This window comes from Anguilla rostrata, chromosome 13 (genome assembly GCF_018555375.3).
Source record: "Anguilla rostrata isolate EN2019 chromosome 13, ASM1855537v3, whole genome shotgun sequence".
NCBI lineage: Eukaryota > Metazoa > Chordata > Actinopteri > Anguilliformes > Anguillidae > Anguilla > Anguilla rostrata.
Genome location: NC_057945.1, coordinates 30,823,375 through 30,848,427, shown reverse-complemented (window position 1 = coordinate 30,848,427; position 25,053 = coordinate 30,823,375). Strand labels below are relative to the sequence as shown.

General features: G+C 44.3%; 1 protein-coding gene and 1 non-coding gene across 5 annotated transcripts in view; both read right to left on the bottom strand.

Annotated features, from left to right (window-relative positions):
- Positions 1–25,053, bottom strand: part of LOC135237108 (extracellular sulfatase Sulf-2-like) — a 70,543-nt gene that overhangs the window by 16,530 nt on the left and 28,960 nt on the right. For all 4 annotated transcript variants that reach the window (XM_064303865.1, XM_064303867.1, XM_064303868.1 and 1 more), the window contains 2 exons: positions 17,923–17,973; positions 694–926 (listed from right to left, as the gene is read on the bottom strand). In XM_064303865.1, the coding sequence (XP_064159935.1) occupies positions 694–868 (175 nt within the window). In that variant the 5' untranslated portion in view covers positions 869–926; positions 17,923–17,973. The remainder of the gene's footprint in view (positions 1–693; positions 927–17,922; positions 17,974–25,053) is intronic.
- On the bottom strand, positions 16,116–16,187 carry trnaa-cgc (transfer RNA alanine (anticodon CGC)). Its single transcript has one exon. It is a non-coding gene; the product is annotated as a tRNA-Ala (tRNA).

The window sequence follows — 25,053 nt, the reverse complement described above, 5'->3', positions numbered from 1 at the left end:
AACTGTTTTTATTCTTTCATACGGCAGAGCTGTGCATTGAAAATTAAGAGCAGAAGAGGAAGGCTTACCAGCTAATTAATCAGAGGAGAAATAAGAATATGTCACCCAACATGTTGCCATGCCAATGAATCTGTCAATGTGTATATTTCTGCCTGTTCTTTAGTGGAATTGGTCGATCCTTGTGTCTTTTAAAAATGTTTTTTTCTGTAAGGAGCTAATTGCTAATTTTCTAAAATTGTACTCTGTGCTTGTGTGAAGGGTTGTGGTTAACATATTTCTTCTTTAAACCACATACTGACACAATATCTACAAAAGTTGTATGGGGCAGACAGTGATTGTTTTCAAACAAATATATAGTAGGTTGATAAGAAAAAGAAGACAAGAAAACAAATTTTTGGGGAAACCTACCCATTAATGACCCTAGTGTATCAGAACCCCATCACTGTGGTTGGGAACTGGATTTTATTCGGTACAGAGGGAAACGTGGCACCTAGTGCTTCACCAAATCTGTTCCAGCAGCAAACTTCCCTGGAGGTCTCTCCCCAAAATAATAACCAAGCCAAACTCCACTAAGCTTACTTTGCCTAGTGAAAGAAGGCTACAGGGTGGTATTGCTCCTGACTAGTTTGAACAAACACGCAAAACTAGCCACTTGACCGATCTTCCTCACAGGAGAGCGGGCGGCGCGCTCACCCAGCTCAAGGTCCTGGTCATCGGTGAGGATGAGGATGATGTTGGGGCGGACGTTGCGTCGGTCCCTCTGGAAGCGGGCCTTCAGGCGCTGGCCGGACAGGAAGACGGAGCCGTGGGCCACGCAGAGCGCCCCCAGGAGCAGCAGGAGCCCCGCAGACAGGCCCCAGCCGGCCATGGTGCCCCCTCGTCCCGCCCGCGACCCGGAGCGCACTGCCGCCGCCCTGTCACTGTTCCTGAAAGGAACAGAAACACCGCTCAAAACCAGCAGAAATGATTCCACGCGACACCGACATTTCACTTAATATAGCCCTCCTCACAAAGACACGATCCCGGAGCTTCCGATATTTATTTGTCCATCGCGAGGCACTCAGAAAAGGGTGTATATATACACATAAGTGGGTTTGTGAAGTAAGGCACTCCACCTTTACACTGGCAGATACAGCAGGCCTCGTAGACCTCTGTATAAATTATGTGGTTCAAAGCCCAGCATTTATTTATCAATCATTCATGGTACATTAGAGCTGTGTCTTTTTCATTCCCACACGTGACAACGTAATGGGAACGAGAGCACAACAGCCAGTCTGCTGCCTACTGTAGGGAAGAGACGGTATGGAGAGAGGGAGGAAAAGAGGTGGAGGAGGAAAAAAAGATGGTGGAGTAGGGGAGAGGGAGAGACGGTGGGAGGAAAGCACTGAACCCAGCTGCTCTAAACAATAGCGCTACCCAGAGCCAATCAAATTTCAGGTGCATGCCAAGGTTTGTTTGAACTGAACAAATTTCATTTTGTTAATGCTTCAGAGGAAGGTTTGAATAAAGTTCAAAGGTACCCAAGGGTGCTCCCTGAAGAACTGTATGAGGAGAGGGGGAGGTTAAAAAAAACAATTTTGTTTTTTCAAATCAGTGACAGCTGCGATCACTCAAAGGTCGCTGGTATTTAATCTACATACATTTTAAAGATAAAAGTTCCTTTGTTCATGACTTTTAACTAATAATTTTCAAATGATAATGTGTGGTCTGTGATGGTGTCAGTAGTCATTCCCTTGCGTCTGAGAAAAAAAGTTAAATGGAGAGAAAATAAAAGAAAGAGGAACAGAGAAATTACACTGGAAATATAAACGCCTGTGCGTACAGGGAATTGGTAAAAATCCACCTGATAAAGAAACGTGTGAAACTGCCCTGAATCTCCATTATCCAGTGGTACCCCTGCACACCTGACCCCCCCCCCCCCCAAAAAAAAAAACATCACCAGTGCACCTGCCTCGTCACAGCCATGCTGGGGCCCTGCTGGCCTTTTCCCCCATAGCACAGGCAGCAGCATTAACATGGCCCTATAGGAACTCCAGAGAAACACACTGTGAGAAACTGCCCCCAAAAGCCCGTAAACCAGTCCCTGCACATCATCATCTCAGTCCAGTTCCTGGCTCTGTCCTGCTGGACTCACTTCATGCGCTGTCTACACAGACTGCTCTTCCTCTTCCCTCTCCTGTCATTCTCTTCCTTCTCGTTCCAGCTCTCTGTGACAGAATTCAGATTCGGTTTCCAGTTGTTTCATTGGCGTGATGTTGACGTAAGATAAGTTTTTTCCAAAGCAGGAGTGACAGTCAACAACAACAACATGCAATTTAATTTCTCCTTTCACTCAACTCCCCCAGTCACAATGAGTGATGCGTTTTGACCTTCAAGTTCTACGGCTTTCAATATGCAAAGACTCCAGTCTACTGACCACATTATAGTCCCATTCATACACTAGAAATTAAGAATTCTTACAGAGCAGAATAGAACAGAACAGAAACCCGCAATCTCGTGAACACAAAAAAAAAAGATCTCACCAACTACAGACAACTGCATTTTTGATCACCTTTGAATAAAATGTTGTACATAATAACAATAAATATAATGGAAAAGGTCACCATTGTTTGAGTCTCCACCGTGTCATACACTTTGTATTTAATTGGCAGATGTCCCTGTAAGGCAACCATAGCTTGTATTTTTATATGCACTGCTTTTATGCATATGGATATATACTAAAGCGTTTTAGTGCCTTGCTCAAAGCAATTCAAATGGGAAATGAGCCTGGACTCTGCTCATTATAAGGCCGGTCCAAATGTTCACACTACCACCCAACAGATGGAAGTTTCCTAAATATTTCATATTAAAAGGCATATTAAAGTGACTCCTGGAAGCACTCTGTTAGGCTTTCCTTCTGTTGGACAGGACATTATCCTTATTCACCCGCGCATGTTCTGAAATGCCCTCTGCCAGGGCATAATGCATCACAGAGAGAGGCTGCTTGCTTCCTTTTGTATAATTCAAACAAGTTTTTGTTCGACGTGTTAAATAATAACGACGTATGTTTTTCTTTTTCCCCCGCTCTGGAGCTCCCGATCCTCTATCAGCGCTCATAACGCGAGCCTCGGCTATCAGTTTCGGCCAGCGCAGACACGAGCTCTCTCCCAAAGTACGGAAAGACAAGTGCCACTTCTTATCACACCCCAGGCCACAAGTCAGGCTTGCACAAAGACAAACTGGCGGAAGACTCTTCAAGTGCAGCTTATTCATATGCAGCTTAACAGGTGGACGTGCAGGAGCCCAGTCGACCAGCAGGGGCCGCTGGAGAGCGATGAGACACTAATCCCTGCAGACTGAACCAGACCCAAACCTGGGCAACTCTCCCGCCAATTATGCTTGTGGCCTGCCACAGTGATGCGGTCGGGCTTCAATCCCGGACTGTGAGGCTCACAGTGGAACAAGAAGGTTGCCTTAACCAGAAGAGCCACCCAGCAGCCTACCAGAAGATTATCTTGATTGTTTCTGCAGAAGGTACGGACAAAAAATAAATCCAGTGCAAAATGCTGTGAGACAATCTGATTTTCTCCATCACTAAACATAATAAAATGGCCTGGTCTACTGAGGTTTGATGGAAACTTTTAGATCCACATAACAGACTTTCTTATCTCTCTAAGCTGGCGCCTCATCAGACTTGCTATAATTAATTTTTACAGCAAGGAAAGTCTTGCAATTATAGGAGTCTAATCAGCAAAATATGTACACTTCTGCACAGAAAGACTGCTGCCCTTCAACAGAACCATGCAATTTGCTATTAGAGTCTGACCGTGGCATTAAATTAACACACTAACTGCATCTGAGCTTTAAAATGGGGGAGGGAAAGAGAGAGAGACCAAGAGAGAGAGAGAGAAAGAGAGAGAGATAGAGAGAGAGAGAGAGTGAGAGAGAGAGATAGAGAGAGATAGAGAGCAAGAAAGAGAGAGAGAGAAAGAGAAAGACCCCGAGGAAGTAAGAGTAAAAAAAAAAAAAGAATGCTTCAATGCTTACATTGTCGAAATGAGGGAACATATTTTACATGCTTATTCACATAAATAAAAACCATATCTGAAAATGCACAAGGTTGTCACACAGAGGACATTAAGGGGGGGGGGAGTCGATGATTTATGTCATAAATTACAAGCCACTGTCAGTTTTCACACCTCAGGAAATCAAGACGTTTTCTAATCTCGCGGTTGGAGGGCTGACGGCCTCATTTTTCCTTATTATTCCCCCTCTGAGCACTTCTCATTTTTTCCCCCAGAACCTGTTATTTTCTGATATTGTTCCCCATCCTGAACCAGCGAGCACAGCTCCTGCCGAGTCAGAAAACACACAGCACCCCAGAGCGACTCTCGCTGCTGGTTGGGAAAGGGGGGGGGGGGGGGGTTGGGAGGGGGGCTGAGAGCTGGGGTGTGAGTCATGCTGAAGGGACAACATTTGGTTATGAGTGGGTGTGCTGCTCCTGAATTGGGACGCAGGTAATTACTGGATCAGCAAAAAAAAGAGAAGAAGCCATTTCTAACAGCCAATACTACAGTTGCCCTGCATTCCACAGACAATAGCTGTTAGATTTTACAATCCCTCTGTCTTTCACAGATATATGCTGCAGTAGTTCAGTTTTCCCCCTATTTCACAGAAAGCAGCTGCAATATTTTACCTGCTTCTCACAGACAGGAACTGTAATCCATAAACTCCATACTATAAAGTACAGTTGCATTTCATAGTAGGCTATTCCAGTGCAACCAAATTCCACCCAGATTCATAAACAAGTTAAATGAAAATCTGTGTCGGCCTACAGCCCTCCCCCCGTCTCAGATTAAAATGTCAGAGCAGGTCTTATCAATGACTGATGGCTCAGAGATTCTCCTTGAGCAGGTCTCTCCTTTAAATCAGACACCGGTCACAAATTCACCACCTGAGCTCAGTGTTTTATCCACAGCCTACAAGGGCAAGCGAGTTTCCGACAGAAAATAAATGAAAATAAATAAAAAGCTCGACAGTTCGTACAAAGGGAAAAAATCTTAATGGAAAAATCCTTCTCTGCAAACTTTCATCAAGATGCCAGCAATGCTGGATACTGTGAATACTGCCTCTTTGATATTTCCCTTCCGAAGAGCCCTCCTTGAATATTCACCAATACTGCCTGATCAGAATGCACAATTACCGCAGCGCTAACACGAAACGAGACTGCCTTTACGCTTTGAAGACCTAGGACCGCATCATCATTTTTTTTACACCGAGAAGAATTTAATGTGATGTAAGACAATGTAATTTTTCAATCCTGCCCAGTTCGGAAAGCATATAAAATATGCAGGAGCCCACGGGGGAATTGACGGCTCTTTCATAAAAAGCTGTTCATCCACAGCCTGCATCCACTGAAAGTACCATTACGCGCTCGGGGCACGCTTTAGCAAGGGAAGAGCGAGCCTCAGATTTAATTAGCGGGTGCGGCACTGAGCTGATATAGCTCAAATAATGGCGGATAGCAAGCCGAAAATTAAGGTTTCACATCCTCCAGGTTTCACTTTATTAATTTGTAGAGCAGTCAGTATACACTGATTCTCTTCGGTTGGGTCTCTCCGGAGAGAAAAAGTAAATGTACTTTCCATGTCCGACACGGGAATCTCATTTCATGCTTTTATTAGCAATGGCCTTGTGAGCATCTTATAGGGAAAATGAATTTACAGTGCACATGGTCGATTAACAAAGCCAACAAAATAATAAAAAAAACAGATAATAATAAAATATAAATATATAAAACTTGAATATGATATACACAAATAACTTTCTCTTTAGCCCTTCATCTTGGCATGTTGTTCAGCCTTGTTTTGAACATGTCATGGATTTCTGTGTTCCAAGTTGATATTTTTCAAAAAGTAGAGGAGCTATTGGACCTTTTCAATACATAACAGAAAGTCTGAAATGCTACAATTTACCCAGAACCCCAAAGTTAGCAGGGTTAGCAGCTGGGCTGCCTAGCTGGGAGCAGACAGTCCGTCCTGTGGGAAGGAGCCATTTACATTTAAAGGAACTTGAAGGGAACTTTGCTGGATTTTGGTAGTGGTCAAACTCAGCACCGCTGGATGAAACCAGGCACTTAGAGGCTCAGAGATACTGGCCAAACAACTGGTAGATTGGATGACCTAACATGTGTCAGGACACTAGCCAAGCCATTTGATACATTAATAACTGCAAATAAACTATTCTTCCTCACATTAGTGCAATATACTGTTGCAAATTTCCACCAGTGCTCTATTAATTAGGTGACAGCTCTGGACTTGAAATACCTTATGCAAGACACTTTAAAAATGGCTTGTTAAAAATGTAAAAAAAAAAAAAAAAATCTCAATATAAGCCCAAATAATTATTGCCATAAAAACCAAGAGGCTACATTTGTAATGGGGGTCCTACTGTGTCATTTATTCAGGCAATCTGGGTAAATATCACCTTTCCAGAGTGGATGGCCACGTGCTCACTCACATTTGTGCGACCCACGGGAGGCTGACTGAGGAGGCCTGTGCACTGAAAAAACAAAACCCAAAGAAGCTTCCTCTCAGCAAGAAGAGGAAGAGACGGGAAACTCCGCCGGTCGAAACGAGGCCGCGCCACGCCGCGCCGCACTGAAGCTGTGGAGAGCGGAGCCCCGGTGGGACACTCGCACACATCGTCCATTAGGCGGAAAAACACACTATTTTGTTTTGCTATGTTTGCTATGTTTGCTAGCAGGAGGCACTCCTGAATATTCATGGGAATGAGCCCGGGTCCTCGTAAATCAAACGTGTCTCGGATAGTCGCCCGTCGTATCGCTGAATAATTATTTTTTAAATTCTTCGGGCACGCCGGAGGAGGATGAAAAACAACAAGCTCTGCACGGAGAAATAAAGAATAAAGACAGCTGTGACAACAGAAAAGAAACTGTGACACAAAAGCTCCTGCTGAAGAACAAAGATGTGAAAAGCTTTGAGAAAGTGCCAGATTCTGTGTGCTTTTTCTTATTCTGTGGGAAAGGCTCAAGACCAGTTGGTATATGATCAGAGAGAAGCAGAAACTCTAAAATAACTTTTTAGGCATAAAAACAGAGAAATTAAATCTTTAAATGGCTTGGTAATCAGGAATTGATGGTATCACAAAAAGGTGGAATTATACACCTCCTTGGTACAAATAGTAGGTACTAAAGTAGGTACTGTATGCATCTTTACATCATTTTATACATCATTTTATTTCCGTTCAAATTAAAAATTAGTTATCAAAGTAAAAGAAGTGCAGACTCTCTCTTTATGGATAATGCCATGTACCACATGTTTGCTGTCTAGCTTTCCCTCTCTTTTCATCCTTCTCTCCACCTCCCTCTTTCTTTCTGAAGAGAAACTGCTGGGGGACAATGAGCATTTGAATACCTCATTACAGCCCAGCGCAGTAGTAAACCTGGCTGGGCCATACTAATCTCCCCAGTGCTCTCAAACACTGTTATGACCGGTGACCATGACGACGGAAATGCCATTGGTCAGTAACACTCCATGTGGAGTCTGGTGCACCAGAGAAAATCATTATGATACTAATACTACTAGAAAATATGAATACTGATAGAAAATATTAATGATTCATTGTACACCTGACACTGCTGTTTCTATTCTGGCAACTGTGAATAAAACTGAAGAAGACACCTTCTGCTAAAAGCTAATTTAGTGAGGAAAATATTAATACAGCACAAAATTCTGTTCCACTTTTTTTCCCAAACCACCCTGCCCCACCATTAATTCCCTACCCGTTTTCCAAAAATATCTAAAAATTACTCATGCAAGCGCACTATTTCATTACTGTTTGAACACATGGTAGGTGCCTTTGTCTGCAGGAAATTACAAAGCACACTATAAATATTCTGTAACCTGTTGGAAGAAGAAAAAAATAGAACACAGTTGTTAATTCCCAAAGAGTGTGTGAAATGCATTTTGCCACCAGCAGCAGGCACACAGGCAAATTATAGTCAGATCAAAAGCATAATACAGTAAACCGTTTAAATAAGTTATTTTCATTCTTTTCCGTGATACAAATCACATCAGCAGCATTATGTACAGTATGATACCAAATTATAACCATCAGATTATCAGATTAAAATGGACCTCCAAAACAGCATGTGAAATGCAGCCTAAGCTCAGCCACACGTGTTTGGTGTGCCTTATACTCCGTTAATGAGATCCTACTGTAGATTAATGATTAATGTACAGCACTGGTCACTGAGTAAGAAATTCAGTCATTAATATTCTATACAGTGTATGCTTTTTGGTAATCCTTCTTCTATTATTATAATGATTATTTTATAAAAAGCTATTCTTTATAAATAGTAGCCACCTTCCCCCCCCCGTAGGCCAACACTCCTCAAGAACCAGGGGAACAGTTTGGGTTGTCACTACTAAGCACAATAAGCAGTAAATCTTTGCCCATCCACAGCACGGAGCCAAGGGTAGTGTCCTTCCCCCTGGAGCTGGACATCTATGCTGCTACACATTATGTCCAGGCAGGACCTATTGGCCAAAGCCGAGGGTGGAGGATTCAGTGGTTGCCGTAGTCAGTCAATCTTTTATTTTAGTTGCTGCAAGGCATTCTCAAAAAACACAGTATCGGAATGGTGTGAGATTCCAGTGATCTCATCTTGCTACTGTCATAATACCACAGGAAAGTTAAAAAATTCACCAGCTCCAGTTGGTCTAGGACTCATTTCTGTACTTACTGAGTACGTATCTCCTTTTTCCCATTATTACTGTTCTTGGTAAATTGGCATGGAGGTGCATAAATTAAAGAGGCAGGCAATCTATAGCCAGGAAACCGTAATTATACAACTAAGCGACAGAAAATAGTACAGCATCTCCTCAGGGGTGGGCGGCTTCTGTTTGCAGAATGTGACTCAGAGCAGGGGAAATCAGCATAGCCTTGTGGGGGGAATTAGCCAAAAAAAGCTGCTTTGATAAATGCTTCACCCCTATGTAAGGTTTTCGGGGGTTTTTTTGTGAGAGTGGCTGGGTGAAGCGAAGTCTCTCACAAATGTTTACCCCAGCTCACCCACCCTGGGCCTCACTTAAATACAGCGGGTCCTGATCTCCAACCATACTGACCTTCAACCTGGCTACTAACAATAACATAATATCACTTCCCCTCTGTCTGGCACAAAGAATCATAGAGGCCACTAAGTACCAGATTGGTAGACAGAGAGACAGACAGATTCACAGACAGACAGATAGACAGATAGATAGATAGATAGATAGATACACAGCTAGATGGATGGATGGATGGATGGATGGATGGATGGACAGGTAGATAGATTGGCTAGTTGGTTGATACATGCTTCATCTTTACTGACTGAATGATTGGTTGATATATGTGTTTTGACTGAATGACAGGTTGATAAATGTATTGCTTGAGTTATTCAGCATGCACTTGGACGGACTGTCATCCTCCTGGCAATCCCCTCTCTTGCCCTTGGAAATAATCTTGTTTATCACCAGGAAACCCAATTTCTTTCTCCTTTTGCTCCAGTAATCCAGCCTCTCCTCCTGGTACTCCGTTTTCTCTTCCTGGTTAAATCATCTCCCTTTCTCCCCGGCGACCCAGTCCCTCTATTGTCCGGGTGACTCTTCCCCTGACATTCTATTCTCTCCACCTATAAATCCATTCTCTCCTCGTAATCCTCGGCAATAATTTCTCTTTTCATCGGTAATCCACTCTCTGTTCCCTTCCGCGGCTCCATTTACTCCCAGCGATAATCCCTTATTTCCTCACAGTAATCCTCTCACATTATTGTACCCCCTTCTCTCCTTCCCTCCAGTTTCTTTCTGTTTCCCTGCGTCTTTTTTTGACAATCTATTCTCTTTCCTTCACCGGTTCGCCCCCTATTCACATGAGTCACCAAAATGTAATGCCCCCTCTGGGCATCCCCAGTTAGATGGTGTCGTAAATATCACAGGGCATATGTCAAGACAGTATATTCACTCACTGTTAGATTTTGAATGTACCATATGTAAAGTCCCTCTCTCTCCCTCTCTCCCTCTCCATCACAAAGTGTGTGAGTGCGACCTGTGGCCAATCGGACGCGCCGTAAACTTGAGGCTGCAGAAGCAGAAGTCTCCAGCAGATTCCCTGCTGCTTCCCTGGCGCTGGAGTATTGATATGGTTTCCCTTTACAGATGCCTAGTGGCCTTTTAATGATGGATCTGATTAATAATGCATAGCTGGATCTTCTCTAGCTAATTATAATTGCTATCATTTATATTTTTCCCAGCAGGTCCTGGACCCTAATGTGTAATCTATACGAGCCCTACGCAAATAGATGCCCAGGCACACACTCCCAAGGGTTCACATGCACACATGCACACACACACTTGTGCACGCACGCACGTACACACACACGCACACACACACACACACACACAGACACACGCATGCAAGCACATGCAGACACACACACTCTCTCTCACACACACACACACACACACACAGACACAGAAAAAAACAGAGATACACGCATGCGAACACACGCAGGCGCACACTCTCACACACACACACACACACACTGTGCTGCCATTCTCATGCTAATTATTTACGATATCACTAACTGGAAGAAGGTGGTTATCCATGCCCATAATAGGCAGGTCCCTTGTTACGGCATATTAGCTGATAATTCTCTGCCGTCACGTATGGATGAGTGTGCTGTCACAGACCCCTGAGCAGAAGTGTGATAGTTCAAGCCCACGGGTGGAGGGAGGGCCAGGCTCCAGCGGTGAAACAGACAGGGCTGGGTGACATAGGGGTGTAAAGGGGGGAAGAGTCTTTGTGTGCCACCTGGGCCCCTGTACCACAGAGCCATGAGTAAGAGCTGCTGTCATGAACGCCACACCCCCCTGGACTCCCCTGTCCTCCAATCAGCTGGCGGCAGGCTCTCACTTAAACGTCAACGCCTTTCAAAATGGCCGAGGAGCGATGTACTTTCCCCCTTCAAGACTCGAGCCGAAGACAGAATACTGGCAGCAGAAAGGAGGTCACATTCACCTGCCTGTCCTCAGGTCCTGGGCCTGCCGCTGTTCATATTCTAATTTCGGAAAGGCACAGAATTCAAGTGGAGTTGAGAGGAACAGGTTTTTCATGACCTGGAGTCAACCTGTGTCCTCTTTCAGGTGCCAAATGTACCATCACCACATTGCTCACCGCCAGGATTTATTTAGTTACGAATGACAGGACCAAACGCGTATGGTGAGCCGCCCCAAACACTGACCTTTGCCTCCTACTCCACAGCACTATCAGTCCTGCGTACCCTCCTCCCCGGCCCCCACTGTCTGTCACTCATCCTCTCATAAATCCCAGAGATACGGGCGCCATGGAAACGCTGCCCCCTGCTGCCTGAAAACTCATCAGGCCTGCCGTCCGTTTACTGCCTGCCAAATGCGCTGACAGGATTGTATTTTTCATAAAAACCCGCACACCCCCCCCCCCCCCAACCCGCACACACGCCAGGACTGACAGCATAATTTCTCTCATAAATACATCCCCCCTCCAATTCCCAGATGCCCTCTCTCCCTCCCCCACACACACCTACCAGGACAAGAGGATGATGAGGAATTCTGGGTGGATTTGCTGCAGAGCGTGTCAGAGATGCTAAATGACTGATGTTGGGGGACACGACGTGCGGTGGGTTTATTAATGAAATATACTGACGGAGGAGGAGGAGGACGCTGTAGAGAAACACAGCTTCCACTCCGTCAACAACACAGGCATCTTCCACCAGCACTAGCAACTGCTTTCACATTGACTGCAAACTGAAACTTTTAAAATTTTGAACACACACACAAACACACGCACACACACACACACACCAAAAAAAATGCTCCTAGCGGAAAAGAACAAGAGCATATTGATGTTTGGATGTTTATATTTTGGTTTAAGTGGCTCCGTTGTCTCTCGTTCTCTCTCCCTCACTGAAAAATTCATGCACTCTGCTAGATTGTGGCTTAGAAACCAGGCTCTCTGCTCCGGACTGAGAGGCAGCCAAGATCAGCGCTGAGAGGCGCCTGCATCAGAACACCAGATCCCCACTTACCCCTCACCTGTTCTCAGGACAGGTAGCCAGTGCGGTGTGCATAAGGGGGCGTCCACAGGCTGGCAGTCTATGGATAAGCACACAGTGTACCCTAACTCTAACTCCTCACCTCTTAGTGAAAATGGCCCCAATTCAAAATGGCCAGTTCTGCGTCTTGAGTTACCTCTAATAATCAATTTTATTTATGTAGCGTTTTTTTCCCAACCCAAGGACACTTTACAATACTGCAATTCTTTACAACACTACGCCACACTCGCACACCGGGAACTGTCAATGACATGACGGTGTCACTGAAAGATGATGAAACAACATGACATATTGTTTCTTGTTTATCATGATAGTTCTGATGACAGACAGAATTTTTACAATGTCTTTCATGGATCATAAGAGTTTTCACAGTACGGGGTAGGGACTCAGCTCAACCATGCACCGCCCACCTGGGCGAGGGACTGAAATGAACATATTCGGCCATCAGGGGGCCAGTGTGTAGTACGACTGAAAACTAGACTTTAGTAACTATGTTTTTAGTTCCATTCTAACGTGAGATACAGCACCGGTCCACCCTTTGTGCACTTTCACACTTAAGTGCTGATTACAGTCTGTATGCCTTTAGTTATCTAGCGGTAAATACAGATGACATATCCTGCATTAGTCCCAGAATGCAAGCGCTCACTAAGCAATGCAAATGGGAACTTTATTGCTTGTGCACGCCATGGAGTGAGGAGTTAATAAATGCAATGAAAATGAGTTTCCTTGGGCTCCTTTTTCCAATTAAAGACAAATTCAGCGCACGTTGCACTGCAGCACCACGTGTCGGTATTCCCAGGCGAAATATCACTCAGTGGCAAAATCAGCTGCGAGCATAAATCAGATTATTGAAGCGGGCGACACAGATCGAAACTGCAAATCAATTATGAAATAAATAGCTGGCGTTCCATTACCGAGCCACATCACGGGTTTTATGAGAGGGGATTCAGTAAGTGACCCCGGTGACAGGTTATCCGTAAGTGTGACAGCTTTATAAGCACACGTACTGCACCGTCACCCGGGAAACCCCTGGGGCTTTTCCATGGGCTGCGAGCGGCTGGAATGTCCAGCTCTTCAAACAGCTGCGTCCGCCCTCCACCTGCACCAGCTCTACAATAAGCGTGCTCCTTACATGCAACGCTGAAACTGCTGGACTGAAAATGGAGAAGAAGCAATGGCTGACAACATGCTTTTTTTTTTTGGATGTCTGCACTTTTCCAAATTTGTGGAGGAAGTTTCAGAGATGAGATGATTCTACAAATAGATCTGTGTATTCCAAATTGAGAGGAAATAAAATACTGGGGTTTTTAAAAAGATCTGACCTAACTTGACAAAGGTTTCATGTTTTAGCTTGCCTGCGCAAAAGCTTTCTAATGCCAGCGAAACTATAAAGCAAGCTAAGGACTTTCTGTGTTATTTAAAATATCTAAACTATACAGCCCTGAATGTTCTCCACGCTGTCTTTTTGAAATACAATTACGGATTAGTAGAGCAGCGTAAACATATTTTCAAATACCGGTTATGGGGAGTTTGGAAAGAGCTGCATCGTTTATAACGTTTATACGAAGGAAATTATTGCCACTTACTGCTAGCCAGCTTAGAAGTCCACTAATGTTTGTGGATCATTTACCTCATCCTTCCCATTAAAGCAAGAGTGCATCAGTAGGAATCTGCGGAAAGTGCCAAGAATAGGCACTGAATAAGCACACTTTTTACAATTCACACTATATCTCCACATAAACATTAACACGGCTCTATTTTAAGAAAGCTGCCGGACACTTTTGTCTGCGCGCTATCCCATGATGCCCCTCCAGCAGAGCGCCTTACGGGGGTGAGCTGGCAGCCGTGTGGGGCGCTGGCCAGGCCGCGGCGTCGTTTCTGGCACCGTTTCCCCTCGGCCTCCCCACACACGGCCCGGTGTTGACAAAGCCTGGTATCTCCCGCTGTCAGGGCATTTTCCGAGAGCGCGGTGTGGAAAAATCAATTAGGCCCGCTCACAATGCGCCGTTTTGGGGCCTTTTGTGAGGCCTGTCTCCCGCGAGGCCGGGCGGTGGGAGAGCCAGGCGGGGGCCGCTGTTTTTTTTTCTTTCTCCAGCCGGACCGATCTGTAAAACGCACGCAGATTAAAACAATGTGTGAATAAGGGGCGACGGCGAAAAAGGATCAGATTGATTCTCCACCTCCTGCTTCTCCCCCCGACCATCTCCTCGTGGGTCTGGAAGTGGCCAGGATAAGTGAAGTATGTCATCTGAGCGTACGAATGTGTGAAAACGGCTTTCAGTCACCTGTTTGTTCTCATCCCGTGCGATTTGCGCCTGAATACATCAGACAGTTTGCACACATTCTGCCTTGGCTGTGCACATCTACTGTGCACAGCCAAAGAAATGAAGCAGAGATTTACAAAGTTGTTTACAAAGCACTTTGCACTCCAATCTGGCAATCAAAAGAACACTCCACAGGGAAATGTTCGTTTTTTTATTATCTACATAAATAAACAGATAATAAAAGTCTCCCCTCTATCAGAGAATATAGTTCTCTGAGGAAACAGTAGTAGATTTATGTGTAAAATTGTGTCAAATGTTGCTGGTTGTGCTCGCAGCCATGGATGTGAATGTGGATGCAGAAAAACCCATGACCGTACCAAATAAATGAATTAAATCAAAGTTTACAAAACGATGGAACTGAATACAAGTAAACTGCCATGAGTTCTTACATGTATTAATCTGGCCAAACACAAGCTGTGGTCAGGACGTTAGTGCCAATATGCCACAACAAATGTATCAGCGAAGAGAGGAAGGGGTAGTGTAATAAGTAATGTGTAATGATTTCAGAAAGTGGAGCTGTGGCATAAAATCCAGCGATGAAGCCAGACAATGAAGCAGTGCCAGAGGTGGATTAGGCATGGTGAGAGATTTTTCCCATGCCAAATAGGACATACTGTACTACTTATCTGATGTGTGTGTTCAGACAAAACACACACACGCACATGCAGCAGCTGTACACGCACATACACACACAAGCACACACCCACACATACACAGACACACACACACGCACATGCACGCGCAGATGCACACGCACATTCACACAAGCACACACACACACACACACACACACACACCAGATGAAGCCTTCCTTTGATATCTGCTGGTGTTATTTCTTTGTCCTCACAGGTTTCAGTCTTACTCCCTGTTTCCCTCTTCAAAGGGGCGGGTTCAGCTGCACTGGAGGCCTCCAAAGCACAACCATAGAAGAAGAGAGTGGAATGCGAAGTAGCGACTGGAAACTCAAGCAGAATACCAAAATACTGCAGGCTTTTGATCATAGCCTCATTCTCACGCGTTGGCAGCAACACCGGCTCAGAAGTAAACATAGACAAGTTTTTTAAAAATTGTTTCTAGCCCACTTAAAAGCTAAACAGTAATGTTTTCAAAGACGCACTATGCCTTAGCTTGTTTATGAAGGATGCAGTAATCCTTTGGTTTGCGTAATTATGATTATTTTGGATATTTGCACATGTGTAGTTTGGCACATCTGTTAATTTGGCAAAAATATGTTTGACCGCTCACTGACTATATATCAGAACTAAAGGATTCTTCTTTCTCTTGCTTTTCAATGACCTGACCATCTCCAGACATTCTTCCCTCAGAAGAGATTTTGGTGAGGAGAGGCAGGACCCCTGTTGATGGGGCAGATATTCATTCAGCTAGCTTCCATTACAGGCAGGCAGGAGAAGCAGGCGCTTGAGCAATTGAGCAGGAGGAGCTGAGAGCGGCAGGACTTCTCGGTGATGTGTTGCACTTTAACCTCTCCACTGGAGCAGGCGAATTACCAATATTTTATAAGATGGAAGGGGAACAACAGAGTTACAGCATGGCGCTTTCCCTCTTTGACCACAGATCTCTATCTAAACTCTGACAGACTCTGTCTCTATTGGAGAAAACAGAGGAACACCTCTATGGCTACTTACACAACTTAAAGCTGTTGGAGATGCTGGGGATTGAACCCAGGACCTCATACATGCGAAGCATGCGCTCTACCACTGAGCTACATCCCCCACAAGGACTACTGTGGTCCTTGTGGGGAATCTAAACCTTTGCACTTGTGACCAAACTCAGCATAACTCTTAAAATGAGCTGTGATCGGGTCAGTTAAATACTCATGTGCAAAGTTCAGGGACCAAATTGCACACTTTATCCTAGAAGGGTGATATCAACTTCAGCAGCAGACAAAAATGTAGTGACAATCTCTGGACTACTACTGACATTTTTAAATAAAAAAATAAATAAATAAATAAATAAATAAACTACTGACATGCTGATGTCTTAAATAATGTGAAATTATTCTTTTTCTGATCTCGCGAAACATCCACCAAAATCAACTAAATAGTAAAGAAAACAAAGATAACAATGTATGGTATAAATGAACAAACTTTCAGAAAGTCATCTAAAAGCCATGAAAATGTATTCAGTAATGGGGAATGAAGCACATTGTTCTTAACATGATAGCACCTGCGTAGATAGCCACTCAGCTCAAAACAACCCTGTATGGTATCGTTACAGCTTGTATTACAATACATCTGTATTAGCGCACCCATCCGAAACAACATTCCCATTTGTAATCCTTTCAGCCGTCTCTGTGGGGGTAACTGACAACCATGGTGAACAGGAATGAGGGTGGGACTTAGGCTGGGATGGGGGGGGGAGGGGGGTGTCTCCGCCCACCCCTACAAAGACCGACACATACATCAAGCCCTCAACATCTGTGTTGGGCGAAGCCGCAACCCAACGCACATTGTGTCTGCTGGGCCGTGAAAGAGCAGCGGCTTCGAGCAGCAGCCCAGGGTCAGTCAGGATGAATGGAGACCTGACACACAGCTGCTCTCAATGCGTCTGCCTATGTTCCCGCTCCTGCCCTCACTTCTCTATGGTGATCTATTCACATCACAGACATACGTTTGCCTGCAGAAAGCATGCACATGACAAAGCAACGAGCCAATGACTATTCACTAATATGATAATTACATGAGTATCTAACAAATACAATAACTAGCGATGATACTTGACAATAAGAAATCGTTATTAAAATGGTTACATGTTGAATTTTTCAAAATTCAACATGTAAAAATTGTGTGTACATAAGGAACCGTACACCGCATTCAACAGCTTAGGTGCTAAACTGAGCCATGATCAAGTGTCCTTATTTTAAATATGTATATATATATATATATATATATATATAAATATATATATGCATTACATGCGTGAGTGTGCATTTGTATGTGTACAAATTGTACAATTTTACCATGCCACTAAAACAGCAGAAATATCTGTTCCAGGGATCGCTCTGCCTGACATCGAGAATGTGGACGGAATTAAATGAAAACACAGTTTATTTTTATGAAACCCCAAATGCACTGAGAGAGCCACTTCAAATAAACAGTTGTTGGAATTGTTACAATGAGAGATCAAGAAGACACAAGCATACAGGGAGCTCCATGCTGTTCTCAGAGATAAGCTCACAAGGCAACCACAAATGCTGCTGGAGCCGTCCATTCCATCGTCATGACTACAACACGTTTGTGTTACTAAAGACATCTGGATAAATAGGATAAATATCCACAGCAAGGTTAGCTGTTTGTAAATATAGTTTTCAAGCTAACCGCAGTGTGTCTGTGTGTATGTGTGTGTGTCTTACAGTTTTTGAGTATTTCTTTGTATCACTGGCATCACACATGCATAGTTCTAATATAATAACATAACTGCAGGCATAAAATATTATCATGATCCCACCTTGGCTGAAATGATGGTCTTCACAGTCCTCGATGCACTTCAGTGTGATTTCTAGAATCAAATAAAAAAAGAAAAATGATAATCAGTCGCCTTATACCAACAACACTGTGGTGAAATTAATTTCACTGTGAAACAGTACAGGCATAAATACAGGAACACAAATGCACACACACATAGGCACGCACGCACACACACACACACACACACACACACACACACACACATTCACATACACATTTGTACACAGACAGGAAAATGTTTTTCGTACTGAATTGAAGAGAAAATTCAAAAACATTCACTTCACCTCACAGGCCACATTTCCTAGAACAGTCATACAGAGAATCCAATCATTTCTGTGCCTACCGCCACTTTTCATCAACTAAGGGAATTAAGGGAAATTTTAGGTGAATGACCCGTCTCTTTAAAACAGAATTTTTGGCAAGCAATGAAGCTCAGCTGCTCAGTGCCAGAGGCACGGTGAGTGCATTCCACAATTAGCCATCTGCCGAAAAAAAAACCTCTCCTTTCATCTGTCCACTGTTCCATTCCACCTGTGTCTGCCTACACTGCTTCACCTCAGCAGGCTGGCGTTGGGTCACTGAGCACTAGCTGAGCACTCCTCACCTAAAAAGCTCCCACAACATTGTCTACCTCTGAGCACAGTTACAGCCTCAAGACAGACCGTTAACAAACAAAGGAAGAAAAGATTACATCTGAAATGCGGGTCACATTGTCACCCAGTGAAATGTCCAGTGTTTATTCAGGTCTGAGGGTACACATGAGCCCAATAAGGAGCATATGTACACTGTAAGAGCTGATTTAACACCGAACATTTACTGCGTGTGATCCATCACACCCTGTTAGCTGCCACGCTGAGAAAATCATGGGCAGCCGGGTTCAGTATTAATTGCCTCCGTCTATTTATGTCAATCGCAGCGGCTGCATTGTCAACTGACTCTTATAATTACCGCTGCAAGGGCGGGGCCAGAGGAGGACTACGTGGGCGGGCTGCTGATTAGTGTTCCGCGCTTAAGAGCCAATCAACCGGCCAGGTGGCCTCGCGCTAGGCCACTCCCACAGTTAACTATTTTACACTTTGGCTTGCCAGGATTCGCAGGCTAAGCGGCATGCCCAAAGGCACGATGACCATGTTTCATCAGACCTCCACACACTCGGGTTCAAGCACAGTACTCTCTGTCAGTCATGTTAAAGAGCTGTGACAGCATTAGAAACCGGTGACAGAGCTCACCCCCAATTTAAACACACTTCTGCATCCACAGCACACCGCATCCCGCACCACGCCGCGCATGGAGCCCGGTTTTTTTTATTTATATTTGTGGTCTCATTACTGCCGGATACTATTCGTTTCCTGTTCCTGTGGCAGCGGGAGTGAGGCAGCCCTCATGGGGAAATGTGTCAGACACGCCCGCATCTCACCGAGCGGAAAGGGAAGCTTCAATCACGACAGGAAAAAAAAATTCATTATGTCTCTGACTTCCCTCTGTGTCTCAGTTTTTGGCGGAGGTGACAGGTGTATGAAGCGTCGGTCTGGTTTTGTGTACTAGTGTGGCAGTGAATACCAACTATCTTTTTAATGGCATTTCCCCAGTGGATCAATTAAGAGGAGAGTGCGAGATATTTGTCTTGTTTCTCATCTACTGGCCCTAATTATTATTTCCCTCAGTCAAATTTCTTCTACAATACACCTATTTCCCATCAGTGACCAATCACGTACTGTTTTTCGTCACCCCAAGTGGGGGGACATCCACCTGTCTTTCCCATGAATTACCATGGATTTTCCCATGAGTCTGTCCTTGGTGTGGATGCTAAGGAACCAAGAGCCTGACCTTTATTAACCCACACCAGGTGTGTAAACTTCTCGCCAAAATCCTCCTCACTGGCTGGTGGGTAATCCCACCTCCCCAGTGGTTGCTAGGGCGATTCAGCGGTGGCTCGGAAAACCTCCACAGCATTTGTGTGGAAACATTTGACAGCATCGCAAGTGGGCAAAAGAAAGAAGTCAAATTAAAGGAAAAGCTATGTCTCTTTTCAAACACGCTGACATTTTGACACAGCGCGAGAGACCGTACATGCTCAATTTATTTCTGCCACTGCACCCTCCTCTAAAAGTCTGCAAAAAAACACAGCAGGAAACTCTATTCCACCCTGTCAGAAACACCAACCCCTCCCCCCCACCCCTTCCCCCCATACCCTCCACCCCATCACTTGGAAACAAAAAGACAGCCAGCTGACAGCGTTCAATACCACCAGACCAGGTCCGTACTCACCAGAGTCAGTGTCCAGCTGCCAAGATGCATTTCATAAATGTCGCTGGTTTAATGGAACAGTGCACAGCTGAGCCCTCCCTGTCTTCTCCTTTCCTCTGTGCATTTTGTGTCAGTGCAAAATGGCATTGAAACGCTACACGCTCCATTTACCCACACCATGATAGCCAAAAACCCGTCTCCAGCACCTCCCCCATCTCCATACCCCTCTGTAGATATATCCACAGAGAAAAACCTCAATAAAAACGAGCAATTCAGTTATGTTTCCACAGTGTTTTTTTATTTTTCAATGTTGCCTTAATATTCAAAGAGTGTTAGTCATCAGCTGGGAATGCAATTATGCTGAATCAAGATCAAAATCACTCCTAGATAAAAGAGCTGAGCTGCATTAAACCGTCTCTCCTCTCAACAGAGTCCAGCTTTGTCCACAGAGACATGCCTTACAAGAAACCGCAAAGGGTGGCTATTTCTGATCTTGTCGATGTGACAGGGCTAATTCTGCCTGGTCTGTGGACGTGCTGACAGAACGACAGCACTGTGATGCACGTCGGTATTATTGTGAGACAGCCATTGTGTAAACCACAGTCACGCCAGACATGCCACTGCGATAACTCCATGTTCCAGAGGTAGGGCTGAGGTCTCTAGGGGTGGGCGGGGCTAGAGAACAGCATTAGGCAAGCTGACCCTCCTAAGGCCCAATCAGGACGTGTGCTCTGAAAAGCGCACAGGTGCACTTTACGATGTTGGGGATATCTGCTCATTCCTGCATCGTATTTTTAATGAATTGGAGTAATATTTCTTACTCGCATAGAACCTGGGCTGGATTCAACAGCATCTCCTTTGGCTCATAAACAAACAGGCACTATGCTTCTCATTGCAGCTCGGTGGTATGGCGATTATTATTTAACACAGCAGTGCATGGAAATATGCCTGAAAGGGTTGTGGATACACTAACAATATAATATATTCCCTTACTTCTAAATGTCCCCCCCTTATTGAATAAATGACATGTGTTAGGCCAGGCAGCCACAGCCCTGCAGTCACAGGGTGCGTACGCGTCTGTGTTTGGCTCAGCGGTGCCGGTGAGGATGTCAGAGTGATGAAGCGTCGTCCGACAGGAAGGGAACGCCCGTTCCTGGGAGTTAAGTGATGAATGCGCGAAGGCGAATGGCAGGAGAACGAGCATTTCCTCTTCCCTTCCTGTAAATGATGGGATGTTTTCAGGGTAAGCAGCCCCGCTCTTTTCAGACACCAGAGAGCGGTATATTTATAGCCCGTTGCATTCACAAAGCACAGGGATGACTTTGCTGTGCCGACCGTCCTGGAAGTCACAATGTGAAATAGGCGACTTTTTCAACATTTTTAACTCCGTACGAGTCCCGTTTATGGGCTTATCCTTCTGAACGCACTGAAGCACACACAACAAGAACCTTGGACACAGAAATGTGGTCATGACACAGCCATAGAACACCTGCGCAATGACACAGTACTGTAAACACACTTGCAGAGACACACAAACATTATGTACACAAATGTATGCTCCTGCACGTAAACACACACACACACACACACATATATGAAGACTCAGGCACCTAACCCAACATACAGTATGCAAGTAAGCACAGGAACACACACTCACATATACATGTACAAACACACCCACACTAATATGTAAACACATACAAACACAGACTCACACCTGCACAAACACACACACATGCAGCCATCCCAATCCACAAGCATGTTGATGTAAGTGGAGCTCTCCTGGCCTCCCAGTGCTCCCAGTACTGTATATATAAGGGCCCGGAGCCACACAGGAAGCAGAGAAACAGGGCCACACATCTCCAGTCTCAAGGGGCCAAAGCACAGAGCCAAAGCTGTCAGATGAGCAGTTCACTTAACTGACTTTTTAATACAACGAAAACTCCTTTATTTGTCATGCACTGAAGGCATACCGTATGGCACAGATGCTTAAAAGTCCCATTTCACCCTGCACAGGGAAACATCTCGGATGCCTGATGCTTTTAAAAAGACGGACATGTTCATTTCAGAACGGCGGTGCAGACATGGGTTATTAACTGACAGATGGGTTCCACTGACTAAGGACTTTCGCTGAGAACAAATTAAGATACAAGTGTTCATGTTGCTACACTGCAGTCCCACTAATGTTCAGCTCCATAATTGGAATTGTCTCATGAGGAACCTGGGAGCTCATTTCCTCTTGAATACATCAGGTCTCAGCAACAAGACAGTGCGAGTGAGACTGAAATAGACCACTGAGTGACAGATGCGGTCTTAAATCAACCTGCAACATTCAGCCCAGGTATTCCTGCCGCGCTGAAGAGCTCAGCTTTCGGTTACCAGATTTTTGGTAAGCGTATTTATTTTTTTGACCGGTGATAGTACCTGTCAGAAATCTCTTGGGAAAATAAGAAAGGGAAACCGTGCGTAATGTATGGGAAAAAATTTTATGTCGGTAAGTAGGACGGCTGTAGCTAAGAATAGCTGTGAGGAGCAATATTTGAAAGACAAGACAGATGTGCTGCACATGCTGGAATATTCCGTCAGCTTCTGTTATGTCATTGACAAATTTCAAACTGCATTATTGACTATGTCACTGCTATTCCGGTTAGGATTAAAGTAAGGCTTCAAACATTGTGAATGCAAACTGTAGTATATGTGCTGCAACATTAATTCACATTCAGTGCTTTCCGTACATTTTGTTATTAGAGTCCAATCAAAAATCTCTGGAATTTCATGGTACATAAAAAGCATTAAAGACTAACCAATAACTTGTAATTAATAAGTAGGAAAACACGCATAATTAATGGAGCAGTGCATTTTTAATTTCCGGACCGGATTACTCTGAGATTTTAAAAAAATTTTGTTGGTGGACAGCGATGGAAAAGTGTAAGTTCTTCTCAAACCCCTTCACAACTGGTTCATGTTCAGTTACATGATGTTTCAGTGACCATGTGATGTAATATAAACTACTGGCAATCACTAAGAAAAAGGCTTATTGATTGGTCAATTATCATGTCATGACCACCTTTTAGAGGGCAAGTGCATTCTAATTAAGGCACACCCTGACTTGCCCAGACTGCATTGCGCTTTCTGAAATCACAAGAGGATGCAGGCTCAATATGGATCCAATGCACGACCACTCAGCTAAAACGAATTATTAGGCTGTGCAAACACACGTGTGTGCAATGCACAGTTTCCGCTTTCTTCCTCTCGTCTGTTGCTCACAATCCCAACTTACTTTCTCTCGCGACTGAAATATTTTTTCCTCAGCCGCACTCTCGCCGGACCCTTGCTGCAGAGTCACTGTGCGGAAGCACCGCACACACACTTCACCAGGCCCTACTGCTCACCATCTCAGATGAAATATTGATGAGAAGACTCATATTAGTTATGATTTATTCAATGCCGCTTTTGAATGTGGCCTCAGCTCCTGCTTCATCTATCATCTAACGGGATGAAAGTATCTTCAAGCTCACGGAAGCAGCCCCATCCTTTTCCCATCCTTTCAAAAAACTTCAAGATGAAATCCTGTCAGTGGCTGCTGGGACATATAGGCAAAGCCCAGAATTGCAGACCCAACTGATCTTTGTAATCATTTTTTCCATCTATTCTTCCAAAAGCAAACCCTGGCCACCCCCTCCTCTTCAAAAAAAAAAACTTAAACTACAGCTAATTTTCCTCTTCGCTGAAGTTACTGATCTGACACCAATTGGCACTTACAGCTATCACAGGGACCAAGAGTTAAACGGTTCAGTTACGTCAAGAGCTGGGGCTTAGTTAAATAAAACCACATTTCTGATCAGGGTCCAAGAGTTAAACAATTCTGTTTCGCTCCAGAGCAGATAGATAGTGCAGGAAAGCAGTTTCACTGGCAGTTTTCTGCAAACCCCTGAAACTCCACCTCTTCAGACAACACCTCAATGTTTCTATTTAAAAAAAAAGAAAAACACCTCTCCCTCTGTTTCTGAGACTTCACAGGTCTGGTGTCATGCACCCTTGATGGTGGCACTGATTTGCTGGTAACTCCAGCACTAGTGCTGTCTCTAGCTCTAGTGGGGTTTGTGAAATGCACTTCTTTGAACTGTAAATTGTAATAGAAAGCCCTCACACTGTACAAATTGTCCAAGCAGGTCTCTCTCTTAAAAGACAGAACAGGATGTTTTGTAATATGCAGGACCAACAATTCAATTCGATTCAATTTAACTTTATTTCAGACACATAGGTCCATAGCAGTAACAACCAACATGAACAGCTGGGTAATTTACCCGTCAATGTCAGCTGTGCTGCTTGTCGGGGAGCTGTCCTTGGTCCTGAAGGCTTCCTAGGCTTTGAGAGACAGCTAGAGGCTCACACAGCAGCCAAAATGGAGGAGCATCACTCTCTGTCACACTAATGTCCATACTAATGTCCCACACATGCGTGTCATCTCTGACATAAAGTTATCCAATGTTGTGAAAATATGAGATTGTCATAGTACCACTATACAATCAGTTCAACAATATCATTAAACCTGACTGATTTTACATCTTAATGCACAGCTTAATTGTGCTTTCTTGAAAGTCAATCAAATTATTTGCATTGTCATTTCCCAAAAGTGAGAAAACCATGAAGACACAACTTCAATAACACACATACCTGTACCAACCACATGGACTAAACAAAGAAGAGTAACATGCTTGTCCCTGCATGTGTGAGAGAGAGTGAGACAGAGAGAGCTTAAATTGAGCACTGTCGCCTGCTTTTTCTTCTCAGCTTTTCAAAAACTGTAATCCTCTTTTCCAGTCCTGCCTCTCTGGTCCCTCAGCCAATGGGGAACGATCAG